Source organism: Aquarana catesbeiana, linkage group LG12 (genome assembly GCF_042186555.1).
Source record: "Aquarana catesbeiana isolate 2022-GZ linkage group LG12, ASM4218655v1, whole genome shotgun sequence".
Lineage (NCBI taxonomy): Eukaryota > Metazoa > Chordata > Amphibia > Anura > Ranidae > Aquarana > Aquarana catesbeiana.
Window position 1 is genome coordinate 235,421,162 of NC_133335.1, and position 23,815 is coordinate 235,444,976.

General features: G+C 45.4%; 1 protein-coding gene across 2 annotated transcripts in view; it reads right to left on the reverse strand.

Annotated features, from left to right (window-relative positions):
* Positions 1-23,815, reverse strand: part of TMC8 (transmembrane channel like 8) — a 59,058-nt gene that overhangs the window by 4,592 nt on the left and 30,651 nt on the right. For both annotated transcript variants that reach the window (XM_073606935.1, XM_073606934.1), the window contains exons 10-15: positions 20,336-20,456; positions 9,553-9,650; positions 5,729-5,912; positions 5,312-5,442; positions 3,918-4,076; positions 1,195-1,273 (exon numbers count right to left, since the gene is read on the reverse strand). In XM_073606935.1, coding sequence (XP_073463036.1) covers positions 1,195-1,273; positions 3,918-4,076; positions 5,312-5,442; positions 5,729-5,912; positions 9,553-9,650; positions 20,336-20,456 — 772 coding nt within the window. The remainder of the gene's footprint in view (positions 1-1,194; positions 1,274-3,917; positions 4,077-5,311; positions 5,443-5,728; positions 5,913-9,552; positions 9,651-20,335; positions 20,457-23,815) is intronic.

A 23,815-nucleotide genomic window follows, 5' to 3' on the forward strand; every position in this document is an offset into this window, starting at 1 on the left:
GACCTAATAAAGGGGGTCCAACCTGCTAATAGCAAGGTGGACCTAATAAAAGGGAGTCCAACCCGCTACTAGCAAGGGGGACCTAATAAAGGGGGTCCAACCTTCTACTAGCAAGGTGGACCTAATAAAGGGAGTCCAACCTGCTACTAGCAAGGTGGACCTAATAAAGGGAGTTCAACCTGCTACTAGCAAGGGGGACCTAATAAAGGGAGTCCAACCTTCTACTAGCAAGGGGGACCTAATAAAGGGAGTCCAACCTTCTACTAGCAAGGGGGACCTAATAAAGGGGGTCCAACCCGCTACTAGCAAGTGGGACCTAATAAAGGGAGTCCAACCTGCTACTAGCAAGGGGGACCTAATAAAGGGAGTCCAACCCGCTACTAGCAAGGTGGACCTAATAAAGGGGGTCCAACCTGCTAATAGCAAGGTGGACCTAATAAAAGGGAGTCCAACCCGCTACTAGCAAGGGGGACCTAATAAAGGGGGTCCAACCTTCTACTAGCAAGGTGGACCTAATAAAGGGAGTCCAACCTGCTACTAGCAAGGTGGACCTAATAAAGGGAGTTCAACCTGCTACTAGCAAGGGGGACCTAATAAAGGGAGTCCAACCTTCTACTAGCAAGGGGGACCTAATAAAGGGAGTCCAACCTTCTACTAGCAAGGGGGACCTAATAAAGGGGGTCCAACCCGCTACTAGCAAGTGGGACCTAATAAAGGGAGTCCAACCTGCTACTAGCAAGGGGGACCTAATAAAGGGAGTCCAACCCGCTACTAGCAAGGTGGACCTAATAAAGGGGGTCCAACCTGCTAATAGCAAGGTGGACCTAATAAAAGGGAGTCCAACCCGCTACTAGCAAGGGGGACCTAATAAAGGGGGTCCAACCTTCTACTAGCAAGGTGGACCTAATAAAGGGAGTCCAACCTGCTACTAGCAAGGTGGACCTAATAAAGGGAGTTCAACCTGCTACTAGCAAGGGGGACCTAATAAAGGGGGTCCAACCTTCTACTAGCAAGGTGGACCTAATAAAGGGAGTCCAACCTTCTACTAGCAAGGTGGACCTAATAAAGGGAGTTCAACCTGCTACTAGCAAGGGGGACCTAATAAAGTGGCCGGTGAGGGTATACGGGCACCATTAGACTGGCAGAGATAAAATCTATAGGAGCTATGAGAACCTTGCCTGTCTACAGACTTACATTGGACAAAAGATCCTTCAGCTGCTCCACATCCTTCTCGTTCTGACGCACACGGGACGCAAGGGAAGTGAGAGTGAGGCTGCAAGACAGGAAGATTATTTGGGGTGAAAAGTCTCAAAAATATTCACAGAAGAGGAATGTAGAAGCACAGAAACAAAACTGGGCGTGATCGGTATTAAATGACAGAAAAGTCATATATTGCAGAATATTACCGATTTGTAGCTGTGGCGGCTGCATTTATTTTCTTTTTTTTTTTTTTTTTTTTAGGTTTTATTTCCTTTATCAGACATGTGCACTGCCGAAAAATTCGTTTGTTTTTGTTTCATTTGTTTTTTTTTTCTTTTTCATTTTTTGGGTCACTAGTTATGATCGAAATTCAAAAATCCAAAAATCCAGAAATTCGAAAATCTGGAAATTCGAAAATTTGAAAATCCGGAAATTCTACAATTAGAAAATCCGAAATAATAACTAACTAATAATAACTAACTATTCAATTCTAGGTATCAGAAATTCCCTTCAAATTTGGCTCTTAGTGAATGCAACGATTACAAATTTGTCCAAAGTTCCGAACTATCCGAAATACCGAATGCCGCATCTAAACAAATGGAGCATCACAAATTAATAATAATAAATAATAATAATAAAATGTTTTTATTATTATTTATTATTATTAATTTGTTCCATTCCATTCATTTAGATGCGGCATTCGTTATTTCGGATAATTCGTCATTTTGGATAAATTCGTATTGGTTACGTTCACTAACAGCCAAATTTGAAAGGAAATTCGTAAAAAAATATAAACATTGCGAGTGTTGTCTCACAAAACGAACAGAATTCAAGCTGATGGAGTGTGCAGTACCGCGTTTGGCCAGAGGTGTGGGGGCGCTGGTGACACTCGGAACGGTTCGGAACTGTTCGGAAATACTCAGAAACACTCAGAAACACTCAGAAATACTCAGAAATACTCAGTTCCCGAGTGTTTCCGAGGCTTTCTGAGGCTTTCTGAGTTTAGCCGAGCTGTCCCTGAGTATTTCCGAGGCTCTCCTACGCCCCCCTTCCCACCAATGGCCACATGCGGTATTGCATGCAATAGAAGTCAATGCGGAACAAATTATCTTAGTGTCCATTGACTTCTATGGGGAAACTCGCTTTGATATGCGAGCGCTATTTGATTACAAGCATTCTTCTGGAACAGATTATACTCGTAATCCAAGGTTCCACTGTACAGTGATGAGCCAGCTGTGAAGCCACAAGGAGTCACAGTCGGCTTCCCACAGTCTCAAGGTTTGCATTCTATGCATTAAGCTGAAAAACCTTCTGTGGTGCAGCTGCCCCTCCCCCCCCCCCAGAGCCCCCCTTTTACTTACCTGAACCCGATTGTTCCAGCGACGAGCACGAGTCCAGCCGCTGTCTCTGGTCCTCATTGAAAAGATTGATAGCAGCGGGAGCCATTGGCCTCCTGCTGCTGTCAATCAAATTCAGTGACACGGGAGCCGGGGGCGGGGCCAAATCCTCACGGGTGCCCCCCATGGAAAGCGGCTCTCCGTGGGGGCACTCGATGAGGAGGAGGAGCCAGGAACACCACCGGGGGGGACCCCAGAAGAGGAACCCTTGCACAGAGGAGGTAAGTATAACATGTTTGTTATTTTAAAAAATTTAAAATAAAAAACAAACCTTTACAATCACTTTACGTTTTTTTTTTTACCTTCATGCATTCAATGCATGAAGGTAAAACTCCTTCTGTGTTCAGCAGCCCCCCTAAAACTTACCTGAGCCCCATCTCGATCCAACGATGTGCATGAGAGCCTTCGGCCCCCCTGGTTCTCTCTGTCCTTATTGGCTGCCCATCCAATTTGTTGTTTGTTATAAATAAAGTTTGTATTTTTACACTATGTGGAACTTAAAGAGTAATAATTTACAGCATCGGTATGTGTTGCCGTAAAAGTCCCATTTACAAGGGTTTTTCCATTGGCTAAGACAGCAGCGGTAGCCATTGGCTCCCACTACTGTCAATCACAGCCAGTGAGTGTCAGGGCTGGGCTCAGCCCTTCCTTCTCTGAGCTGGCCGCTCAACTGTCGGCTAATTGCCAGCTCCTATTTCTCTCCACAGTTACTCAGCTGTTGATGATATCCTGCTCGTCAGTCCTGCCTACTTAAGCCGTCCAGTCCAGAGGATCTCTGCCTTCGCCTTGGTCAACATCACAGAGACTATCTCCTGCGATCCTGTTCAAGACTGGCTTTGCTGACATCCCTTCTGGCTCCAGGTCCTGCTTGCTTGCTACATTGATCCCTGACTTCTGGCTTGGCTGACTATCCGTTCTGGTTACAGAACTTTGGCTATGTTTTGACTACGTTTGTTCTTTTTACTTTTATTATTAAACAAGTGGGATTTAACTGTACTTCTGACTTGGCCTGATTTCATGGTTTCTGTCAGTGAGAGAATGAGAGAATAAGGGTGGGGTCCAGCCATGCTCCGTGTGTGAACAGCGGCTTGGGAGCGAGCCTGCTCAGGTGCCCCCCATAGCAAGCTGCTTGCTATGGGGGGCACGTTGCAGGAAGGAGGGGCCTGCAGTGCTGACAGGAGACCCCAGAAGAGGAGGATCTGGGCTACTCTGTGCAAAACCATTACACAGAGCAGGAAGGTATAACATGTTTGTTATTTAGAAATTGCTCTGGTCCATAGGGGGTTAAGAGAGAGGAATTAGTTAAATCTTGTAACTTACCAAAGTACAAAGAGCAGGGTGTAGGCGCTGGTCTCTGATGTGGCATATCCCAACACGGTCAGGACTGTAGGGGGCAGCGCTGAGCGAGTGCTGTTCTGAACGGCCTCCCAAGGAGTGGTGTATTCCGCAAACGGGCCACAGGAGTGAGATGGACGGACGCTGTCAGTGTTTTATAACAGTAACAAGTAAGAAAAGTTCAGCAATTCAAATACCATTGATAACAACCACCAGTTCCCACACTTCTCATGGCTCTCAGGTCTGGCTCTACCATTAGGCACAGTAGGCTTTCCCCTACAGGCTACACGGGAAAAGGGGCAATTTATCCTCCTGGCATAAGTATTGGTTACATACGTTTTTGTGAAAAAAACGTGTTTTCCCAGATCCATCTAGCAAAACAGATGCACACACTGCACGCTATCTAGTTTTAGGAGGTCTCAGCGGGTGCTGGCTGCGGTATTTCTGTGCTGGTTATGTTTAGTACCTTCGGGGGGGTAAAAGTACTTTCTGCTGTGTAAGTTGCACTGCTTAGTTAACATTGCCCTGCAGAGATGGTGCTTTATGTTAGGTAAGGGTTAACTCTGCTGACCAGGTTTTCCCGGGCTTTTCTAAGGAGTACCGCCCTCTGCTGGACGAAACATATAAAAAAGGGAGTTGAGTCTAGGTCAGGGGCATTTTGGGGACTGATCTGCTAAGATGTAAGCCTGATGGGTCACCACCCCTTGTGGGAGCCCAGTTGGGGTTCCACGGGGTAAAGACTTATAGTATATAGACTTATGCTGGAAGTCATGGATTTTACTACCTGTTGTAGATTATTGCTACCAAACTTTGGATTTGCTGCCAGCAATGGACTCTTGCCTTGTCAACAGTGTAGAAGTTTGGGCATGGCTTACAAAAAGTCATCACGTGCGCTCTTGGAGGAGTCTCGCTTTTATTCTGGAATTCTGCCATTTCATGTGGCCACTGGGGGCGCTAGTGAGAGCTCACTCCAGAGTCCCTGTGCCGACGCCCCACCCACATGCACTTTGTTATAAAGGGAGATATACTGCTCACATCCAGCTCCATGAAAGGCAGGCACAATGATAGGAAAGGCAGCCTGAAAGCTCAGGACTTGAAGCCACCACTTCTCTCTATGGGGATGGCTCAGACACGTCCATCAGCTCCCTATACACTTAGGTGTAGAGGGAATGAGCATTACAGAGCACCACATGCCAATTTTAATCAAATTGAAAAATTTAAATTTGCATGATGACGTCACTAGGGTTCTGCCCTTTACGCGTGTCGTCCAATCGGAACTTCCTCAGAAGCCCTGAGGAAGACCTCTCGTGTGGACTCTCTTATATCCCCACAATACACACTCTCGTTCCCTCAAAATATTTTTTTTCCCCTTCACCCACCTGGTCACAAGATAAATCAAAGGCAGGAAGACGGTGATGAGCCCCAAGAGAAGGACAAAGCAAAAAATGATCCTTAAGGTGGAGGCTCGGTACAGCTTCTTGGACACGTCACACAGCCGGTACAGAGAATACTGCGGAGGGTGCACCAAAGAAAGACGTTACAAGGAAAGTACAGTGTGCGTAAGTGTAAACTTTGATTGCTCTGTGTACTATACAATAACTTTAGCACGTTTTTCACATTTTATATTCATATTTCCCATATTTTTCTTATATTGAATAGAAAAATGTAATTTGCATGATGACGTCACTGAGGTTCTGCCTATCTAAAGCTAAAGATCTTTGCAAAGACTAGACTTTCCCTTTTAAGCGAATTGCGTCTTTTTTGGGGGGATTATATAACAGGATCTGTCCTCTCACCTTTTTAATATAGAAGGTGATGAAGATGAAGATGAGATTGAGAAGTGGAAGTAAGGGGGCGTAGAACATTCCCCCCATCACCAGCGTCTGGCTGTATACTGTGTCCAGGACATTCTGGGAGAGACGGAATTTTTCCTTGCCGAACCAACGCACCACCTGGCACTGCGACCTGGAGACCAGGAACCTGGTGGAGGAGAGAGGGAGGACAATAGGTTACCCACTTAAACTCCAGAAGGTTTTACCGTTTTCATGACTAGGCTATTTTTTGCTATTCAGGACTGTGCTCCGGATGATGACAAATGTCGAAACGCGTAGGGCGGAGGTAGTGAGTGACATCATCCCGCACAAGCACTCCCTGTTGGCAGCCTGAGCTTGCGAATCCCACACTGGTCTATGTGAATGCAGATTGGGAATGATTGGGGCAGATTTTGATTGAACTGTGTATGCTACTAATGTTTTATACCTTTAGTACCCAGCTCCCTGTGAAGGTGGAGGACACTGGGTGCCATGGGCGTTTCTAGGTCTACAAAAGATCTGGGGCTATAGCCCATAGCAGCATAGTAAAGAAAGTCATACGCTTGGGCGGGCATACACATGTATATACAGTAATATACGTGTGTGTATATATCCCCAGAGAGCCCCCCACTTACATAAGGGTCCCAGAGAGCCTCCTCCTTACATCAGAGTCCCCCAGAGAGCCTCCCCCTTACATCAGAGTCCCCAGAGAGCCTCCCCCTTACATCAGGGTCCCCAGAGAGCCTCCCCCTTAAAATCAGGGTCCCCAGAGAGCCTCCCCCTTAAAATTAGGGTCCCCAGAGAGCCTCCCCCTTAAAATTAGGGTCCCCAGAGAGCCTCCCCCTTAAAATCAGGGTCCCCAGAGAGCCTCCCCCTTAAAATCAGGGTCCCTAGAGAGCCCCCCACTTACATCAGGGTCCCCAGAGAGCCTCCCCTCTCCTTGGAGACCCCTACAGAGACTCGGGGCTCTGGGCCCCAGATTCGGGGCTATGGCCCCAAAAGCCACCCCCTAGCGATGCCACTGCTGGGTGCATAACATTCCTTTTTTGCTTTGCACAAATTTATTGTTGAAGCACTTTTTGCACTTTTTTTCTATGTTTATCATAAGCTAGAAAAAGAAGGTCTTTTATTGCACAACTTTTTTTGCACTTTTATGAACTTTCGGCATTGATGAATTTTTTTATTTATTGATGATTTTTTTTGTTTGTTTGTTTGAGCACTTGCACTTTATAACATAGTAACATATTTAATTAATTGTTTGGGGATTTTTGTTCTGAATGTTTGCAATTTATGAGAATATTTATTTGTATGGATACTTTTTGACGTGATCTGGGGAGGAGAATTTGTTTTTATTTGCACAATTTTTTTTTTACTTTTTATTTAGTTGAGTAACATAAAACAAAGTCTGAATTAGTTAAGGGCGGTTGCCTAGTTGTTTATCACCGTGCTGCTTTAACTGGTAATTGCTCGGTCATGCAACACTGTACCCAAATTATATTTATATATATTTTTTCACACAAATATAGCTTTCTTTTGGTGGTATTTGATCACCTCTGCAGTTTTTATTTTTTTATTACATAAATGAAAAAAATGACCGAAAATTTTGAAAAAAAACCCCAATATGTTCTACTAAAAAAAAAAAAATTAATTTCTTCATAAATTTAGGCCAAAATGTATTCTGCTACATATCTTTGGTAAAAAAAAATACCAATAAGTGTATATTAATTGGTTTGTGCGAAAGTTATAGAGTATACAAACTATGGTATACGGTGCCTTAAAATAGTATTCATACCCCTTATAACTTTCCACATTTTGTCATGTTACAATCAAAAACGTAAATGTATTTTATTGGGATTTTATGTGATAGACCAACACAAAGTGGCACATAATTGAGAAGTGGAAGGAAAATTATAAATGATACAAATAAATATGTCAAAAGTGTGGGGGGGCATTTGTATGGCGCCCCCCGGAGTCAATACTTTGTAGAACCGCCTTTCTCTGCAATTACAGCTGCAAGTCTTTTTGGGGATGTCTCCACCAGCTTTGCACATCTAGAGAGGGACATTTTTGCACATTCTTCTTCTTTGTAAAATATCTCAAGCTCTGTCAGATTGGATGGAGAGCGTCTGTGAACAGCAATTTTCAAGTCTTGCCACAGATTCTCAATGTGATTTAGGTCTGGACTGTGACTGGGCCATTCTAACACATGAATATACTTTGATCTAAACTATTCCATTGTAGCTCTGGCTGTATGTTTCGGGTTGTTGTCCTGCTGGAAGGTGAACCTCCGCCCCAGTCTCAAGTCTTTTGTAGACTCTAACAGGTTTTCTTTTAAGATTGTCCTGTATTTGTCTCCATCCATCTTCCCATCAACTCTGACCAGCTTCCCTGTCCCTGCTGAAGAAAAGAATCCCCACCACATGATGCTGCCACCACCATGTTTCACGGTGGGGATGGTGTGTTCAGGGTGATGTGCAGTGTTAGTTTTCCACCACACATAGCAATTTGCTTTTAGGCCAAATGTTCATATTTGGTCTCATCTGACAGATCACCTTCTTCCACATGTTTGCTGTGTCCTCCACATGGCTTCTCACAAACTGCAAACAGGACTTCTTATGACTTTCTTTCACCAATGTCTTTCTTCTTGTCACTCTTCCATAAAGGGCAGATTTGTGGAGAACACGACTAATAGTTGTCCTGTGGACAGATTCTCCCACCTGAGCTGTGGATCTCTGCAGCTCCTCCAGAGTTACCATGGACCTCTTGGCTGCTTCTCTGATGAATGTTCTCCTTGCCCGGCCGGTCAGTTTAGGTGGACGGCCATGTCTTGGTAGGTTTGCAGTTGTGCCATACTCTTTCCATTTTCTGATGATGGATTGAACAGAGCTCCGTGAGATGTTCAAAGATTGGGATTTTTTTTATAACCTAACTCTGCTTTATACTTCTCCACAACTTTATCCCTGACCTGTCTGGTGTGTTCCTTGGCCTTCATGATGCTGTTTGTTCACTAAAGTTCTCTAACAAACCTCTGAGGGCTTCACAGAACAGCTGCATTTATACTGAGATTAAGTTACACACAGGTGGACTCTATTTACTGATTAGGTGACTTCTGAAGGCAATTTGTTCAACTAGATTTTAGTTAGGGGTATCAGAGTAAAGGGGACTGAATACAAATGCCCCCCCCCCCACACAATTTTCACATATTTATTTGTAAAAAATATTGAAAACCATTTATTACTTTCCTTCCACTTCACAATTATGTGTCACTTTGTGTTGGTCTATCACATAAAATCCCAATAAAACACCTTTACGTTTTGGTTATAACATGAAAAAAATGTGGAAAATTCCAAGGGGTATGAATACTTTTTCAAGGCAACTTTATATACTGGCATATTTATTCATCTTTTTTATACTACTTATGGTGGTGATCAGCGATTTATAGTGGGACTGTGATAGTGAGGTGGGAAATCTGACACTAATTGACACTGAGTGGGAACTGACTAACTTTCGCTGACATCTCCAGTGACACTAATACGGTGATCGGTGCTAATACTATACACTGTCACTGTACTAATGACACTGGCTGGGATAGGGGTTAACATCTCGGGCACTCAATGTGTGCCTAACAACGTGAAATATGTGCTGATTTTACTAAGTGATGGGACTGTTTTATCTCCCTGCTTTGCGTTATAGTTGGAGATCTTTTAAGCTTGGTACCGATGATCTCTGATTGGTCACCTGGCGATTACCGCATATCCCACATGACCTAATCCTGCCCACTGTTGGGGGGGGGGGGGGGGGGTTTCTACCTGCGGGGAAGCTGGACAAGCAGGAACTCCATCACCAGTTGGAGGAATTGGAACACGGAGAGCTTGTAGAATTCCTGTCCCAACGACGTCTCCCAGCACTGTACAGAGAAGAGAGCAAATATATCCAATGAGAGCAAAATGTAAAAAAACATAGATCTGTATTTAAATGTGACCTCTGGCCTCCAATCAGTCTCGCACAGTTGTAGCGGCTCCCCTCCTGGACTGAAATGGCATACTCTGATATCACTGCACACTGTGAGCTTCTCACAATGTGCATTAGAAGCTGCAGCCAATCAGATAGTCTGCCTGACTGCCTGGGTGGGTGGCGGATGTCCAGCATCTAGCTCTTTCCTCCCCAGCCTTTCCTTGGTCCACCCCTTTCATTCATTGGATTTTAGACATGTGCACTGACAAAAAATGTTTGTTTTAGTTTCATTCGTTTTTTTTGTATTTTTCGGAAATTCAAAAATTCGGAAATTCGAAAATTCAAAAATTTGGAAATTCGAAAATTCAAAAATTCAAAAATTTGGAAAATCAGAAATTCAAAAATTTGGAAATTCGAAAATTCAAAAATGTGGAAAATCGGAAATTCAAAAATTCAAAAATTTGGAAATTCGAACATTGAAAAATTTGGAAATTTGAAAACTAAAAAATTTGGAAATGTGAAAATCCGAAAAATGAAAAATTTGGAAATTCGAAAATTCAAAAATTTGGAAATTCGAAAATTCAAAAATTTGGAAATTCAAAAATTAAAAAATTGGAAAATTCAAAAATTCAAAAATTGGAAAATTCAAAAATGTGAAAAACAAGAAAGAAAATCAGTAAAATTCGAAATAATAGCTAACTATTGATAACTAACTATTACATTATAGGTAATGGAATTTCCTTTCAAATTTGGCTGTTTGTGAACGTAACAAATACAAATTTATCTGAAGTTACGAATTATCCGAAATAAGGAATGTCGCATCTAAACAAATGGAATGGAACAAATTAATAATAAATAATAATAATAAAGGGGGCGTGGCCAGCGCGGCATGTGAGCAGACGTCTAGTCACAGAGCTCCCGCAGTGATCCTGATTTGATCCGGTTACCGGCACTCTATTACCCCCGTTTTCGGCTAGATCGAACGGGGAGAACCCCCTGCACATTCCGCGCCCGCTCCGGTGTACCAGAAGGGCATGATGACCCGTGGACAGAGAGGAGAAGGCTCCAGGATGGATCCTCAACATGGCGCCGCTCCGCCGTCCACACAGAAACGTGACAAGCTGAAGGAGGGACAGCACAAGCAGCTGAAAGGCTCTAAGGATGGCTCCGCTGATCACCCTAAGGACATGAGGTACTATGCTCAAAAACTGTCTGAAAAACCAGGCCTAGATGCAGCACAGTCACTAAATGAATGCCCTGACTTTAATAGCACTGAGGAGGAAGAATGTATGGAAGCACAGGGAGCAGGGGCCATGTTGATACAGGGAGAGGATAGTGAGGCTATAACTGATGAGCCTGAAGAACATGAGGAGGAGGAGGGGGGTGCACAGCCCACACTGGCAGACATTTTAAAAGCAGTTAACAAATGTACAGCCTCTGTAAACAATCTACAAGTACGATTTGGTGGCCTCAAGGAGGAGGTTAGTCTCATCAGACAAGATATTCAGAAAATTCGAGAGCGTACCACTGCTGCAGAAAGCAGAATAAGTGAGCTTGAGGATAAACTACCTACACTGATTAGAGACTCCCAATCCACCACACGTCTAGCAAGAGCTACGGATACCCGCGCTGAGGATTTTGAAAATCGCCTCAGGCGCAATAACGTGCGCATAGTTGGCTTACCGGAAAAGGTGGAGGGCCGTGACCCCACGCAATTCATAGAACAATGGATGGCTGAAATATTTGGCAAGGAGGCTTTCACTCACTTGTATGCGGTGGAAAGAGCTCACAGAATACCTGCCAGACCTCTCCCGCCAGGAAACCCCCCCCGCCCAATACTGGCCCGTCTCCTGAATTATAGAGACAGGGAAATTATCCTGAAACTAGCCAGAGAAAAGAGGAATGTCCAGTACAATGGCACGCGGATTTCATTCTACCCAGATTTCTCAGCTGCAGTCCAGAAGAACCGCGCGCGGTTCTCGGAAATTAAAAAACGACTGCAGAGAGTACAAGCCTCTTATGCAATGTTATATCCTGCAAAACTCAAAGTTACATTGAGAGGCAGAGCATATTTCTTTGAACACCCGGCGGAGGCTGCGGATTGGCTAGATGCTAATGAAAATGAGCTTCGTCAGGATAGGAGACCAGAAGCGGAGATAGATTGACATCCCTAACAAAGGCCCAGGGATCTATCCCTTTCTTTTCCCCTCGGAGGAGGGTTGTGCCGGAAACATATATTGATTCATTCTCTACAAAAATGCGAGTTCGATGACAAGATGGATCATGGCATTGTACTTCCCAGCAAGTACCAGAAAATATGTCATTGTTGTTTGGAGGGACCGGTTGTCCCACACAGTTTCGGTATATCAGTTGACACACCGGTGTCGTGGATTACAAAAAAAAGTTGCCTTTCAATACGACAAGTGCATATTGATGGATAATCCAGGTCAGAAGAGGCACTTTTGTTCGATTTATGCACCGTTGTGCGTTTTACGATACTTCTACACACAAGTTTGTTCCAGAGCAATCGAGGTATTACGGTCCTTGGATAGAGCGGTAACTTTCTTTTTCTTGCATTGGCAGTCACGTCACTTCTTGGCCCCTGCTGGGTACTGCGTGATGGTCCTCCCCCCCCCCATGGGTGGGAATCAGGGGGGCTCTATGTTGCTTTACCCTGTTATTTTCCAACTAGACACCCAAAAATGACGACAGTAACTGTCCTTTCTTGGAACATTCGGGGTTTGCAGGACCCCCTAAAGCGGACGATGGTATCATCCTTATTGAGGAAACGTCTCCCGGCTATATGTGCTTTACAAGAGACCCACCTTACTGCTGATTCTCTGTCACGCATTAATTTTAGATGGGTGGGTAAGGCATATCACTCCACTCACACCTCTTATTCTCGGGGTGTGAGTGTACTGGTACCTGGCTCCATAGATTTTGTAGAGTTAGATTCTGAGTTGGATGATGAGGGGAGATATGTATTTTTATGTTGTAAATTGTTTTCCTTTAAATGTATACTGGCATTTGTATATGTACCCCCGCCGTACAATAATCTAGTGTTGAGGTCCCTGGTGACGTTCCAAATGAAGTATCCGGAGACGCCACTGTATGTCTTCGGGGACTTCAACAATTATACAGACGCAGTACTAGATAAGCACCCGCCTGTGATGGGAGGGAGGGGAGTACACCGCACGGCTCTGGGGAAATTTATTGAGGAGGTGGGATGGAGGGACCCATGGAGAGCCAAAAACCCGGGGGTAAAACAGTTTTCCTGTTTCTCAAAGAGTTATGCATCACTATCAAGGATAGATTTATGCCTATGCTCTAGTGCAGCTGAACGACACATCTCTGAGGTGACTTATGCTCTTAGGAGTGTGTCGGATCACTCCCCATTGATAGCAACTCTAGAGGTGCGCCCCCCTTCCACGATGGCAAAAGCCCCATGGAAAATGAACGCTTTTTGGCTGAGTCTCTTCCCTTCCCATGAGCAGATAGAATCTCATATAATAGATTTTTGGCGCCTACATGAGGCTGACGAACAATGGCTTGTGAATTGGGAAGCCTTTAAGGCTGTCCTGAGAGGCCTATTTATAACTGAAATTCAAGCTGTTAAGAGAAAGACACATGCTCAGAGGGAGGGAATTGAAAACATGGCAAAAGAACTGGAGAGCAAATTTATCACAGATCCAACCCAAAGTAATAAAGAGGCGTGGCTCTCTGCGCAAGATGCGTTGTATAAAATCACGACATCTACAGCAGAGAGAAAGAGATTTTTCCATAAAGCAGCATATTACGAGGAGGGGGAGCACACTGGACGCCTGTTAGCAACCATTGCCCATGCCCATCAAACTTCCCCCTCAATTGGGGCCTTACGTACACATCTTGGTGGGCTGACCAATGCCCCGGACCAAATCTTAGCAGAACTAGTGGAATTTTATTCCTCCCTCTATGAGTCTAAACAAACATATACCCTAGACTCCTTAACCGAATATCTGGATAATATTCAGCTCCCCTGTTTACAAATGGCAGCTAGGGGGGAACTTGACGCCCCTTTGACTGTTGAGGAACTGCAGTTGGCGACCAGTTTGTTCCCCAATTCCAAGGCCCCGGGTGACGATGGACTCCCCATCGAGGTATACAAACAATATGGCGAGCTTATACTTCCACGTCTATTGAAGGTATTTAATGCAGCGAAGCAGAGTGGCAGCCTCCCTCAATCAATGACTAGAGCAAATATAGTTTTGATACTAAAACCCAATAAAGACCCTCTCGACCCGGGGTCATACCGCCCTATATCTCTTTTACAAACTGATGTAAAGATATTAGCCAAAGCATTAGCAATCCGCATGAATAAAGTCATATCCAGTATAATCCACTCGGATCAGTCCGGATTTATGCCCCAAAAGTCGACCGCGATAAACCTCCGCAGACTTTTCCTCAATATCCAATCCCAGGCGGACAATAGGGGAGATAGAGCGTTGCTGTCACTGGACGCCCACAAGGCGTTTGATAGCGTCGAATGGGACTATCTATGGGCAGTGATGCGAAAATTTGGAATTGGGGAAGACTTTATCAAGTGGGTGCGGTTACTCTACTCGTCTCCTATAGTGGCCATTAGAGAGGGAGGAAGGATTTCATCACCCTTTAAACTATACAGGGGTACGAGGCAGGGGTGCCCCCTGTCTCCGCTCCTGTTTGCTATGGCTATAGAGCCCCTAGCGGCTACGGTACGCGCTAATCCCTTGATACAGGGTTTTAGATACGGAGACATTCAGGAGAAGGTAATTATGTATGCAGATGACACCATGCTGCTACTGGGTGATACATCTAACTCACTGACAGAGGCAATGAGTGTGATTAAACAGTTCGGGAAATACTCAGGTTTAGTTATTAACTGGACCAAGTCCTCTCTGCTGCTTCTGGACCGTGACCCGCCCACAACCCAACAAAATATGCAGGACATACCAGTCTCGACATCCTTCAAATATCTGGGTATACAGATTACAGCCCATATATTAGACTATGTGAATCTTAATCTAACCCCATTGATCAATAGATGTCGGGATCGGGTCAAAGTGTGGAGTAAATTAAAGCTGTCCCAAGTAGGCAGAATAAACTTAATAAAGATGATTCTTATGCCACAACTACTATATGTGCTCCACAATTCTCCAATGGTTATTACTCTGAAAAAGTTTAGAATCATCAACTCCCTCTTCCGTTCATTTATATGGCTTTCAAAGCCTCCTAGAATTAAACTAGAACAGCTACAACGTCCTAAAGACAATGGAGGTTTAGCATTGCCTAACCCCTGGGTGTATTATTTAGCCTCCCAGCTACAGCACATTGCTAGAGCCATAGGCCCCGGGGAGGACCTGGAGATGAACCTGAGAGACCCTTCGGCCCACATACTCTGGTTCACTTCCAGGAGAGAGGTTGCGGATGGATTAGAGGCCTTACAATATAACAAATCTAATAAACTTTTCCCAACTTATGCACTTATGCAGAAAATCTGGAACAAGGTCAGGATGCTACAAGGGGTGGAGGGCTTCACCAGGTATAGCCCCATCTGGGAAAACAATCACTATTCAGAAATAGCTAAAATACCCTACGGACCCAAATGGCAACAATACGGGGTGTCCCACATGGTACACATAATTAGAGATGGTAAATTGAGACCCTTCTCGGAGCTCGGGGAGGCCTTTCAATTGCCGGGCTCTATGCTCTTCTATTACAGACAACTTAAACATGCAATAGATGCACAAAGGGGCCCCGATATTTGGAACCTGCAACCCACTCCTATTTTCAACCACCTACTTGCCATAACCACTTATAAAGGTTTTATATCTGACTGCTATACCATGCTTCTGAACCTTTTCCTAGGGGACGCGCCTCTGAGGGTCGTGTCCCACTGGGAACAGGATGTTGGCTCCTTTGAGGAGGAACAGTGGGAGGAAGCCCTGCTGGCGGTTTCCACGTGTTCATTAAATGCTGCTCAAAAGCTCTCACAGCTCTATATTATTTCCAGAGTGCACTACACACCGGCTAGACTGGCCCGTATGGGTTTGGGCACTGATCCCACCTGCACCAGATGCTCCAGAGACCATGGAGATCTCATACACCTCCTGTGGAGATGCCCAAAATTGCACCTCTATTGGAACGAGGTCATTAACACCATTAATAGAGTTTTCCAAATAGCGATACCTTTGGATCCAAAGCCATGTCTGCTGGGGATTGTGGATGATCTACTGACTGAGGATATCCTTAGACAGGCTATCAGAAGAGCTTTGTTTCAGGCCCGCCTACTTATCCTCAGGCACTGGAGGTCCACGTGTCCTCCCACGGTACAAGAATGGATTACACAAATGGGGGCCACAATCCGTATGGAAAAAATTATTTACCAGCATAGGGGAGCGACACAAAAATATGAGAAACTATGGGCTCCATGGTTGGATACACCAGGTCTAGCGCCAATAGATTTGATATATGATCGCTTATTCTAAAAGCGGCCCTCATTAACCTCAATTCCTATGGGATATATGTTATGCACTATATAATTAGCCAGTATGCTAAGAGGTAATAAGCAAATGATCCATTGGAGGAGTGTGGATAGCTCACGGAAGGATTTTTCTGATGAGAGGTTAAGTTTTCTCCTTTCTCCTCTTTGTTTTCTCTTTATCCGATGCAATGGAGTATGTACCCCCTTTTTTCTGTACTTATTTTTATATATTGTTTTTGCTCCTTATCCTAATACATATGTAAGATGTGACTTCTGCCATGTAAACTGCTGTATGTGCTCTGGAACTGTATACACTTATTCAATCTTAATAAAACTTTTTGTTTGAGAAAAAAAAAAAAATAATAATAATAAAAAAGGTTTTATCAGTATTATTTATTATTATTAGATCATTACATTCCATTCTTTTAGATACGGCATTCGTTAGTTTAGATAATTCGTAACTTCGGATAAATTCGTACTCGTTACATTCACGAACAGCCAAATTTGAAAGGAAATTCCAATCTCTATAATTTAATAGTTATTATTAGTTAGTTATTTCAGATTTTCGAGTTTTCGGATTTTCATTCTTTTGAATTTTCAGATTTTCATTCTTATTTTCGGATTTTCAAATTTCCAAATTTCCGAATTTTCAAATCTCCAGGATTCCGAATTTCTGAAATTTCGAATTTCCAAACTTCCGGAATTTCGAACTTCCGAATTTTGCAATTTCCGAAATTTTCCAATTTCCGAAATTCCGAATTTTTGGAAATTCAGAGATTTCAGAAATTGAAAAATTCTGAAATTTGGACATTTCGGAATTAACGAATTGCACATGTCTATTGGATTTCAACTAATCAATTATGGAGGCCCAGCATCACATGTGGCCATTACCTAGGGTGGTCTGCATACAAATACATTACCTAGGGTGGTCTGTATACAAATACATTACCTAGGGTGGTCTATATAGAAATACATTACCTAGGGTGGTCTGTATAGAAATACATTACCTAGGGTGGTCTGTATACAAATACATTACCTAGGGTGGTCTGTATACAAATACATTACCTAGGGTGGTCTGTATACAAATACATTACCTAGGGTGGTCTGTATACAAATACATTACCTAGGGTGGTCTATATAGAAATACATTACCTAGGGTGGTCTGTATAGAAATACATTACCTAGGGTGGTCTGTATACAAATACATTACCTAGGGTGGTCTGTATACAAATACATTACCTAGGGTGGTCTATATAGAAATACATTACCTAGGGTGGTCTGCATACAAATACATTACCTAGGGTGGTCTGTATAGAAATACATTACCTAGGGTGGTCTGTATAGAAATACATTACCTAGGGTGGTCTGTATACAAATACATTACCTAGGGTGGTCTGTATACAAATACATTACCTAGGGTGGTCTGTATACAAATACATTACCTAGGGTGGTCTGTATACAAATACATTACCTAGGGTGGTCTATATAGAAATACATTACCTAGGGTGGTCTGTATACAAATACATTACCTAGGGTGGTCTATATAGAAATACATTACCTAGGGTGGTCTGCATACAAATACATTACCTAGGGTGGTCTGTATAGAAATACATTACCTAGGGTGGTCTGTATACAAATACATTACCTAGGGTGGTCTATATAGAAATACATTACCTAGGGTGGTCTGCATACAAATACATTACCTAGGGTGGTCTGTATAGAAATACATTACCTAGGGTGGTCTGTATAGAAATACATTACCTAGGGTGGTCTGTATACAAATACAGCCTGCCTAGGAACGCCCACTCCTCCAGACTGACAGCCACCCATCAAGGCATCAGGCATGTACTGGCCATTGGGACTACAGGGAGTTTCCCAGTGGGCCGATGGCTCAGTGGGCCGATTTCAGTGACAGTGGACCGCTGCCTCCCTCCAGTCCTCTGTCCCCCCCCCCCCCCCGCAGTGCTCACCTCCTCTCCCTAGCTAGTTATGCAGCACGCCTGAATACAGACATGATGCTCAGGAGTCAACACTTAGAAGCTCATCATACGATCTGGAAGGAGGGCGGCCTCACTTTCCTGCCTAATCTTGTTCCATTAGGGGGGGCGCCAAACTGATTCTTTGCCCCAGGTGAAATAATGTCTAGCTTCCCCACTGATACTGCCTATAAGAGAAATAATGTAAAAGGCTAATAGCTAGTGGGGGGGGGGGGGGGCTTGGGTGGCAAGCCGGCATGGGAGAGACCTGTCAAAGTGGGCCAGTCTGGGTGAAGTCCAGGGCCAAATTTTTGTCCCAGTCCAGCCCTGCAAGGCATTCTGATATTTGCATAACTCCTCCCAAGAGCCCGCCCACTGCTCCCATCAGAGCTATTTCCCTTGGCTGAGCCATTTCCTCCTATTAGCTGAGCCAGCCAGGTGCCAAATGTTACAATGTTTCTATGACTTCCTGTGTCCTTAACCACTTGCCGACCAGCCGCCGCCGTTATACAGCGGCAGGTCGGCTCGGCTGCGCAAATCTCCATAGGTGTACTTGGGGCTCGTACACGGCGATCTCTGGGCGCACACGCCGCCGATCGGCCAGCTTGGGGGGGAGCCAATCAGCGGGTCCGGACTCGATGGCCGCCTGCAACCGTTCCCTGCAGAGGCAGAATGGGAATCTGCCGAAGTAAACAAGGCAGATCCCCGTTCTGTCAGGGGATGACACCGAGATCCTCTCTTTTTGCTATGCATTAAGACAGATCTGGTTGTCCCAGGCAGCCCACCCCCCCCCCCCCCCCCCCCATACAGTTAGTAAAGACACAGTGAGGGAACACAGTTAACCCCTTTGATCGCCCCCTGATGTTAACCCCTTCCCTGCCAGTGTCATTAGTACAATATCAGTGCAGATTTTTAGTGCTGATCACTGTAATAATGTCCTCTGGTTCCCAAAAAAGTGTCAAAAATGTCAGTTAGGTGTCCGATCTGTCCACTGCAATGTCGCAGTCCCGCAAAAAAAAAAAAAAAAAAATCGCAGATCGCCGCCATTACTAGTAAAAAATATATATATATATTATAAAGATGCCATAAATCTTTCCCCTATTTTGTAGACACGATAACTTTTGCGCAAACCAATCAATATACGCTTACTGGGGTTTTTTTTTTTACCAAAAATATGTAGAAGAATACAAATTGGCCTAAACTGATGGGGAAATTAGATTTTTTTTAATGGATGTGTTTTATAGCAGAAAATAAAAAATATTGTTTTTTTTTTTTTTCAAAATTGTCGGTCTTTTTTTGTTTATTGCGCAAAATATAAAAACCGCAGAAGTGATCAAATACCACCAAAAGAAAGCTCTCGTTGCGGGAAAAAAGGACATCAATTTTATTTGGGTACAGCGTCACACGACCGCGCAATTTTCAGCTAGTGCCGTATCGCAAAAAATGGCCTGGTAGTTAAGGGGGCAAATCCTTCCGGGGCTGAAGTGGTTAAAGTGCAAGTTCACCTTTACAGAAAATCTGCAAGGTGAACTTACACTGAACCCCCTCCCCATCGACCCCCCCCCCCGTCCTGCTGTACCTGAGGCTCGCTTCAGGTCGCCACTTTACCGCGGTCCAGGGATTTGAAATCCCCGCGGCTTTCTCTCCTCTTCTCCAGCGCTGACAAGGACGGGCTAGGCATGTCCTGGTAAATTAGAATGCCTCCTATACGTACCTTTACGGGCTACGTTTCGTAGATTAAGCCGCAGGGATGTCAAATCCCCAGACTGGTGAAACGGCGACCTGATGTCTCACAGTGGGTGATCGCGGGACTCAGGTACAGCAGGACTTGGGGGGATGGGGAGGGGGTCCAGTGTAAGTTCACCTGATTTTCTGCAGAGGTGAACATACCCTTTAAGCTGACCTGTGTGCTGAGGTAACTAGGCTGCAAGGGTTAATGTTTTTTCCTGCCATTTTATGCCGGTTTCTGCCCCCTACAGGTCAACCAACATAAAAGGGGCTGCCTCCAAGCCCCTGGCTCAATCCCTGGGGAAATACTGCCATCCATGTAGCTGGATACTCTGCTGGAGGGATCACCCCCTTTGGGGGGGGGGGAGATAGGAGCCTTATCAGGGGTTCCTGGAGAGGGTCTCCAAAATCCACACACAACATACCATGCTTTACCTTGAATTCTGGGTTGTAGCCGTAGGTCTTACAGGGCGCCGGACTCCCACCCAGGCACAGAAACTTCTGACCCAGAGAAAAGAAGAAAATTCCCAGAGCTCCGAGCCTGAGGAAGACACACCTGGGCAAGGAGAATAAAGGTGAAACATGTCTGTTAGTAGCGCTACCATTAGTAATCATGGGGCCTACACAGCCTACCTAACAGGGCCCCCAACCCCAGGTACCCACTCTTCCCCCCAATGCCTTGGAGGTGCTTTAACAAAAACTATTCTATGTAAATACCTGCTAGCGCCATTGGCAATGTTTAGGCTGCCAAAAAAATGTAATGTGTGCTGCTGGGCAGAGGGTAGCAGGCTTTGCCCCGGACCTGTGTAGTGCAGTGGAAGCCACCATTCATTTACTACTTAATCCAGCTGTGGAATATAGCTGTAAGAAAGGGCATGCCAATAGACAAGATGGCTCCTCTACACGAAACTTCTGTGCACAGGCTAATAAATGTTCCCGTTCCTGCTCGCAGAAATTAGGGCACTTGCTAATACAAATGCGCATACCTAAGCGCGCGTACCCATGTGCGCCAGGGCTCACGTGCACCTGTGACAGATGTTGGCGCCAAACGGGCTATTTAAACTGGACCTGTGCTCAGGATCAGTGCTGCTTTGTCTTTAGCCTCATGTGTATCCTGTGTTCCTTTGATTCTGTATCCTGATTCCAGTTGCTGACCCGGCTTGTCTTGACCACTCTCTGAACTTGGCCTGCACTGACCTCGGCTTGTCCCCTGACCTCCGCTTCTGTCTGCTCCATTGGCTTCTGCTCCACTGATCAGATCCATACCTGGCTTGTTTCCTGACCACGGTTCTCCCTGTGCCCTGTACCCGATCCATGCTGTCAGTGTATGACCCGGCTTTCCTGACCCTGCTACTCTGCCTACTGTCATCAATATCCATCTACCACCCTGCTGTTCTGGCTGACCCACTATCTGCTACCAGCAACCGTCTCAGCTGCCCCCTGTCACCCGTGCCAGCCTGCCTCAGTCTGCTGCCTACCAGCTCGCTTGCTTACTGGAGCCTTCTGATGACTTCACCTGCCCAGGGTGGACACCTGCCCTGCTGCTAGCAAGACTTACAGGCAGTCGTGCCACTCTATACGTCTGCGTCTCCTATCTATACTATCAGGGACTCAGGGTTGTAAATGAAGCTTTCCTACTTAATATCAGGCTCTGCTACCAGCTATGTGATACTAGTGATGACTTGGATGGGAGGATGGGGCAGTTCAGCACAACGACAGCATTTCAATCAGTTTAAACCAGCCACTGCTACTGCAGGTACTACCACCATACCCAAGGTCTAGGCAGAGCTCACAACCAAATGATGAGGTCCAGGCCTAGTATATGAGTACTGGCCTACTGGTGATTGGTAAGAAGGGTAATAGAGAGATAGGTGTGGCAGGAAGAGTAATGCAGTGAAGGGGGTGCCACTAAGGGTTATAGGATGATGGGGTTGGTTGGAAGGGTAATAGGGTGATGGGTCGGTGAGAAGGGTAAGGCGGTGATGGGGTTGGTGGGAAGGGTAATATGTTGGTTGGATAAGCACAAGGGGGGATGCGGTTGGGAAGGGTAATGCAGGAATGAAGGGGGCAGGAAGGGTAATGGGATAATGGAGTTGGTGGGAAGGGTAATGCAGAGATAAGGGTGTCAGGAAGGGTAATATGTTGAAGTGACTGGGGGTAAAGGTACTGCGGTGATGGGGTTGGTGGGAAGGGTAATGGGGTAATGAGGGGGGTTGGGGGGTGGGAAGAGTAATGCAGAGATAAGGGTGGCAGGAAGGGTAATGGGGTGATGGGTTGGCGGGAAGGATAAGGTGGTGAAGGGTTGGTGAGAAGGGTAATACAGAGATACGAGTGGCAGGAAGGGTAATGTGGTAAAGGGACTAGTGGTAAAGGTAAGGCAGTAATGGGGTTGGTGGGAAGGTTAATGAGGTGATGGAGTGGTTGGTAAGAGTAATAAGGTGATGGGTGGGTGGGAAGGGTACTGTGGTGACGGGGTTGGTAAGAAGGCTAATGAAGTAAAGGCACTGGTCTGAAGGATAATGAGGTGATGGGGTTGGTGGGAAGGGTGATGGGTTGGTGAGAAGAGTAATATGGTGGTGGGATAAGTGGAAGGGTGATGCGGTAGGGTTGGTGGGAAGGGTGAGATGATGATGGGGTTGGTGGGAAGGGTAAGGCGGTGATGGAGTTGGTGGGAAGGGTAATGAAGTGATGAGGTTGGTGGGAAGGGTTATGAGGTGATGGGGTTAATGGGAATGGTACTGTGGTGATGGGGTTGGTGGGAAGGCTAATGAAGTGAAGGCATTGGTGGGAAGGATAACGAGGTGATGGAGCTGGTGGGAAGAGTAATGAAGTGATGGAAGGGTAAGGTGGTGGTGGGATAAATGGAAGGGTGATGCGGTGATGGGGTTGCTGGGAATGGTACTGTGGTGATGGGGTTGGTGGGAAGGATAATGAGGTGATGGAGTTGGTGGGAAGAGTAATGAAGTGATAAGGTTGGTGGAAGGGTAAGGCGGTGGTGGGATAAATGGAAGGGTGATGCGGTGATGGGATTGGTGGGAATGGTATTGTGGTGATGGGGTTGGTGGGAACTGGGAAGGATAACGAGATGATGGAGTTGGTGGGAAGGGTAATGAAGTGATGAGGTTGGTGGAAGGGTAAGGCGGTAATGGGGTTGGTGGGAAGGTTAATGAGATGATGGAGTGGTTGGTAAGAGTAATAAGGTGATGGGTGGGTGGGAAGGGTACTGTGGTGATGGGGTTGGTGAGAAGGCTAATGAAGTGAAGGCACTGGTCTGAAGGGTAATGAAGTGATGAGGTTGGTGGAAGGGTAAGGCGGTAAAGGGACTAGTGGTAAAGGTAAGGCAGTAATGGGGTTGGTGGGAAGGTTAATGAGGTGATGGAGTGGTTGGTAACAGTAATAAGGTGATGGGTGAGTGGGAAGGGTACTGTGGTGATGGGGTTGGTGAGAAGGCTAATGAAGTGAAGGCACTGATCTGAAGGATATTGAGGGGATGGGGTTGGTGGGAAGGGTGATGGGTTGGTGAGAAGGGTAATATGGTGGTGGGATAAGTGGAAGAGTGATGCGGTTGGGTTGGTGGGAAGGGTGAGACAATAATGGGGTTGGTGGGAAGGGAAAGGCGGTGATGGAGTTGGTGGGAAGGGTAATGAAGTGATGAGGTTGGTGGGAAGGGTTATGAGGTGATGGGGTTAATGGGAATGGTACTGTGGTAATGGGGTTGGTGGGAAGGCTAATGAAGTGAAGGCATTGGTGGGAAGGATAACGAGGTGATGGAGCTGGTGGGAAGAGTAATGAAGTGATGGAAGGGTAAGGCGGCGGTGGGATAAATGTAAGGGTGATGCGGTGATGGGGTTGCTGGGAATGGTACTGTGGTGATGGGGTTGGTGGGAAGGATAATGAGGTGATGGATTTCGTGGG